We start from the raw sequence: 5,425 nt of genomic DNA, 5'->3' as shown, positions 1-5,425 counted from the left end.
CTCTATCTCTAAAAAAAAAAAAAAAAGGACCCCTCCTGATGCCCTGCAGAGAATGACTTGGAGGGGTGGGATTGAACAGGTTGCCCAATGGGGAGAGAAAGCAGTAAATAATCCAGAGCCTGAACTAAGCCAATGAGCTTAAAGAAGCCTAGGTTTGAAAGACATTTTGGAATCTCACAATGGGTGTCTGGTGGCTGTATTTGCCCAGGTCCACCACCACAGTGGACACAGCATCTCAACCAGCTGCCTGTACCCAGGAAGAGGACAGTCCTAGGACCGAGGGTCTCTGTGCCCAGGCAAAGACAGAAGAAGCCTAGCCCCAGACACAGGTGTATACACAGAGACATGCAAAGGCTACCAGCCGAAGGGGTCCTGCAACTTCACTCAAATGTTTCCAAAAGACTTTGCTGTGGAAAAGAAAATTTTTATTTGCCACCAAAATTCCCAGGGACCCCAGAGCCAGCAGGTATGGCTGGAGGAATCCCCTGATTCGTCCTGCTCAACTCCTGCTGTGACTAGACAGTCAGTGGGACTGGAGGAGCTGGAGAGGCAGATGGTCTTCCTCCAAGGCACCAGCCTCCTGAGGTCGGGAAGCCAGGGTGAGGTCTTTTTTCGTGCCTGTAAATAAATGAGGAGCTCAGTGGCTTGACCCTTGATTGCATCCCTAGGAGGCAGGCACTAGGGAAACAGAAGGGGCACATCATGCCCTGTGAACAGCTGGTAATGTTGGAGACCCACAACTCCTCATCATGCCACCCTACTTCCACCAGCATTTCCTGAACCCCTCCCATGGTGCCAGTCAAGAGCTCCCCCTTCCCCATCCTGAGAGTTTGAAGTCCACAGAGGTGACAGGCCTGTATGTCAGAGCCCTGAATGCCTGAGACATGCTGAAGAGTTGGAAGGAATGGAGTTAGGTGCTCAGGGAGCTCCGGAGAGAGAGGACCTATCCTGTAGGGGAGGTGGTAGGTCTGGACACCCAGAGGGAAGAAGGGGCACACAACAGACAAGAGCCGGAAAGCAGAGAACAAGAATCGCTGCAGACTGACTGACCCGCTGCCCTGGGGATGGAGGAGGGGGACCAGGCTGGGTGACAGCTGTGGGCCCTGACCTCCACTCTGAGGAGTGTGGCCTTCCAGGCAGTGGGAGGCATTGTGCAGTGTGAGCTGTGTGTAGTTTTTGTCCACTTTAGCAGATTGGAGTGGGATAAGCCTAGAGCAGGACTTGTCTGAAGGTGCGGCGCAGGCTGGGCCACCCTACAGGGGTGCCCGAAGCACAAGTATGGGGTGGGGCAGAGGAACGTGTGGCCACCAGAGAAGACAAGTCCACACACTCAGCTCCAGGTGGGAGAGCCAGTCTTGGGGCTCCCACCAAGGTAAAGGGGTGGGGTTACACATTGACCTGGTGGGGCTGCCTCAAGGCCATTCCCATTGGGGAATGTCAAGGTGGAGATACTAGCAGGCAGTGAGGCATGGGATGGGGGTGTGGGATTCTTGGCCCAAGGTGAGGAACAGAGTGACTTTCAGAATCCTGGCATTGAAGTGATGGGAGAAAGACACACAGAGAAGGCAGAAAGGAAACCCATGGGTATGTGAGAGCCTGGGAACCCAGCAGGCTCTAGGGCAGAAGAGGTCAGAGAAGCACTCCCACCTCAGGGGTCACAGGCAGCTCAGGAAGCTGGCAGGGGGTGGAGGACACAGGCCCAAGAAGATGAAACTTATTGGGAGAAAGGGGGGAGGAGAGCCAGTGGAAGATGAGGTGGGAGCTACTGAAGGTTCTGGAAAGAAAGGGTATGCTGTGCAGAGAGCCGATCCTTAGAACAGACCTCCGAGGGTGGAAGAAAGGCATTCCTCCTGATGGAGGCAGCAGAGTGGGGTCAGGAGGGGCTGTCACTACACTAGAACAGGGTGTGGGGAGGGGGACAAGAATGAGAGGTGGGGAGGGCCTAGGGATGGCTTCCCCAAGGATGTGAAGGGTTGGGGGACATCTCCGGGTCAGCAAGGTGGACTTCGAACAGGGCAGGGCCTCTGAGGCCCAGGGAGATGCTGCATGTGCTGTGGTCGGGCAGGGGCCCTTCCTAACATATTTGCTGCTGGGGGCCCAAGGTCACCCCAAGCCTAGCTGGGGCAGACTGGAAATAACCACTGGGACAGGTACAGGTTGCAAGTGACTGGAAACTGGACAGGAGGGGACAGGAAAAGAACAAAGGGTGCTGGGTGAGGCGAAGGCTGGGGTACAGGGAGCACAGAGCATTCCCAGGTGACTGCCTAAAAACCAGCCACCAAAGGCATGGGATGGAAAGGACAGGAGGAAGCACCATGTTAGTGGGCAGCCCCTGGGTCCTTCCCCAGACTGCAAGGCTGTGTGGCCAAGCAGACATACACACACATACAAACAGGGCAGGGGCTCCAGGCAGCACAGCTACTCACCAGGTGCACCTGTCCCTGATGGCTCTTCACACACCGTACGCAGCGTCTGCTCCCATGCAGCCCAGTTCACCTCCTCCACCCTGAGATGACAGAATGGCTCTGAGGCCCTGGGAAGACAGGGATCTAGCCTGCTTTGTCCCAGGGACAGCAAGGAGGTAGGCTTTCTTTGCAGGGCACTGGGCCACCTCCCACACCCCACCTGGAACCCCATCTTTGTGGCTATAAGATTGCAGCCCCCAGGGCCAGGTGTCCAGGTGGAGGAAGGAGCATCCATCCCTTCCAGCTGTTCACAGCAATCCAGGGCTGCCCAGAGCAACCAGAGAAGAGGAATTCAGCACAGGGTGCCTTTGTGCTCATGGGTTCTGGGGCCCTTTCAAGGCTGTTTCACAGGCCTAAGACTCCCTGTCTCCCTGCTTGGCTGCTTCCTCACAAGTGTCTGTTTCGGGCTGTGCAACTGTCACCAGATTTCGTTTCCCAGAGCCCCAGCCTTCCCTGTGCACAGAAGGGCTGTTTCTCACAGTGGTAGCTAGGAGAAATGGGGTGAGGGAGGAGAGAAGCCAGGGCAGGGCAGCTCATGGAGAAGCCTCTGGTTTCTTGGCCTCTTCACTGTGCCACATGTCAGGCCAGGCAAGGGGTCAGAGATCACCAGGAAGGAACCTTCAGTTTAAGCCACTGGGACAGGCAAGTGGCCAGACACAGTGGCTGCTGTGGCCTATAGGATCCAGGATCCTTGACCTCACCTGCCTGGGCATAGTCCCCTCAGCCCTGCCTTTCTCATCATACCTGGCTTTCAGGACAGTAAGGTTGGCCTTGACAGCAAGGATTGCTGGTTAGCAAGGGCCCCAGGCTGCCCTGCCCTCCCCTCACTCACCTGAAGCACCAGCGCTCATCAGGGCTGCCATCTGGCCTGGTGCCCACGGTCAGCCTCACACCTGCCCGCTGCTTCCTCCTTCTGCACCACCAGTAGCCATTCTCCATCTCCAGGACAGAGATGGCTTTCTGGGGACAAAGGACGCATCAGACAGAGCAGCCTGGAACTCTGCCTGGAGGGAAAGGTGCACAGGGCCAAGGAAGCAGGAAGATGTGCCACAACACTTTACAGTATAGCCCAAAGTCAGCTGAGCATGTGAGTTTGAATCTGACTCCAGGCCTTTACTTCTCTGAGTCTCAGTTTCCCCACTTACAGTCTGTCTCCCCACATGTTCCTCCCATGGTTTGCAGGATGTAAGCAGGTTACAAGTGCCTGACAACTGCCTGCTCTAACATCCTCCCGGGCTCCAGGACTCCACACCCCAAGTTCCACCTGCTCTGCCCCACATGTGTGCACTTTGCAGGGGAGGGCTTCATGGCTCAGAGAAGATAAGGGGCTTCCCAAAGGCACCAACACTGGATTAGCAGCAGAGTCCAGCCTCCCTGGACTCACCCAGTACTGCTCTTCTCTCATTAGAGAGAAGGTGAGTATCATATAAGCCCCAGCTCCAGGTGACTCTGCTCCCTAATGCCCCAGGCAGGGCCAGTCCAGAACTTCACATCCTGGCCATCTTCCCCACCAAACTGACCCCATTTAACATACAGGGAACACAGACTGAGAGCACCGTGAAGGCAGGGACTCTGTCTAGGTCCCTGCTTTGTGTGTAGCACCCAGAATTGTGCCCTGCTCTACCAGTAGTGGGCACTCAGGAAATACTTGTTGATAATGCCGCCAGGTGGGGGCGCACTGAGGGAGCCAGCCTGAGCGCTTCACACCTGAGAGCTTCTCCGACCTGGTGCCTGGCGGTGGAGGGATTCTCACCTGCAGCTTCCAGATACTCCAGCTGTCATTGGTGACCCTGTTGACGGTCTCGCTCATGAGGGCAATGAGCATGTTCAGCAGCAGGACGTAGGTGAGCAGCACATAGGCCAGCAGCAGCAGCAGCACCACCCCGCGGAAGCGCAGCTGCTCCTGGAAGGCCAGCTCGCCCATGCCGATGGTGAATTTGAAAAGCTCCAAGGAGGCGTCCAGGATGCCCCGGTACGGGACCTCAACGCCCTCCTCATCCTCCTGTCCCGCCCCAGGCTGCCCTGCCGCCTCCGTGGTATTGGGGCCTACGGTGGGCCTGGGGCCTACGGTGGGCCTGGGGTCCAGGGCTTCCCGGCTCAGGCTCACTAGGGCTGCAAGATGGACAGAGAGGGGTCCTCAGCCTGGGGAGCCCAGCCCGCAGCCTTGAGGGTGCACAGGGCCAGCAGGGACAGGCAGGGGTGGAGGCCTTTACCTACAGCGAAGCCAAAAAGGAAGACCAGGTAGACCAGAAGGAAGCGGAGCAGATCCCGCAGGATGACCTAGAATGTACCACATGCACCAGGAGTCGGGGTTGGTAGCTGGATCACCCAGCACGGCCCAGACCCCTGCCTTGGCCCAAGCATGATTTTCACGTACACCATACACACACACACACGTGTGCATACACAGGCCCTATGGAGCCACACGGAACACAGGGGTCTTTTTAAAATCTCAGATTGTATTGTTTCCCTTCTTTAAACCCTCTAGGACCAGCCTGAGCAAGAGTGAGACCCCATCTCTACTAAAAATAGAAAAATTAGCCGGGTGTGGTGGCAGGCACCTATAATGCCAGCTACTTAGGAGGCAGAGGCAGGAGGGTTCCTTGTCTCCAGGAGTTCAAGGATACAGTGTGCAATGATCGTGCCTGTGACTAGCCACTGCACCTGTCTCTAAAAAAAAAAAGAACATAGAATTACCATATGATCCAACAATTCCACTTCTGGAGATATATATATACCAAAAAGAATTGGAATCAAGAACTCTAACAAACATTTATACACCTGAACTCATAGCAACGTTATTCACAATAGCCAAAAGGGGGAAGCAACAGACAAATGGAGGCACAAAATGTGTTCTATCCATACAGGAATATCACTCAGCCTTCAAAGGGAAGGAAATTCTGACACATGCTACAGCATGGATCAACCTTGCCATGTGAAATAAGCCAGTCACAGAAGGG

General features: G+C 55.6%; 1 protein-coding gene across 1 annotated transcript in view; it reads right to left on the bottom strand.

Moving 5' to 3' along the window:
- Positions 1-408: 408 nt before the first annotated feature.
- Positions 409-5,425, bottom strand: part of TRPV2 (transient receptor potential cation channel subfamily V member 2) — a 21,851-nt gene continuing 16,834 nt past the window's right edge. Inside the window, exons 11-15 of the mRNA XM_023514053.1 lie at positions 4,679-4,745; positions 4,219-4,577; positions 3,298-3,425; positions 2,427-2,506; positions 409-618 (exon numbers count right to left, since the gene is read on the bottom strand). Coding sequence (XP_023369821.1) covers positions 524-618; positions 2,427-2,506; positions 3,298-3,425; positions 4,219-4,577; positions 4,679-4,745 — 729 coding nt within the window. The 3' untranslated portion in view covers positions 409-523. The remainder of the gene's footprint in view (positions 619-2,426; positions 2,507-3,297; positions 3,426-4,218; positions 4,578-4,678; positions 4,746-5,425) is intronic.

This window comes from Otolemur garnettii, unplaced genomic scaffold (genome assembly GCF_000181295.1).
Source record: "Otolemur garnettii isolate 467f Iridium unplaced genomic scaffold, OtoGar3 scaffold00046, whole genome shotgun sequence".
Classification (NCBI taxonomy): domain Eukaryota; kingdom Metazoa; phylum Chordata; class Mammalia; order Primates; family Galagidae; genus Otolemur; species Otolemur garnettii.
Note: the sequence above shows the minus strand (reverse complement) of the source record. Positions and strands in the feature narration are given on the sequence as shown.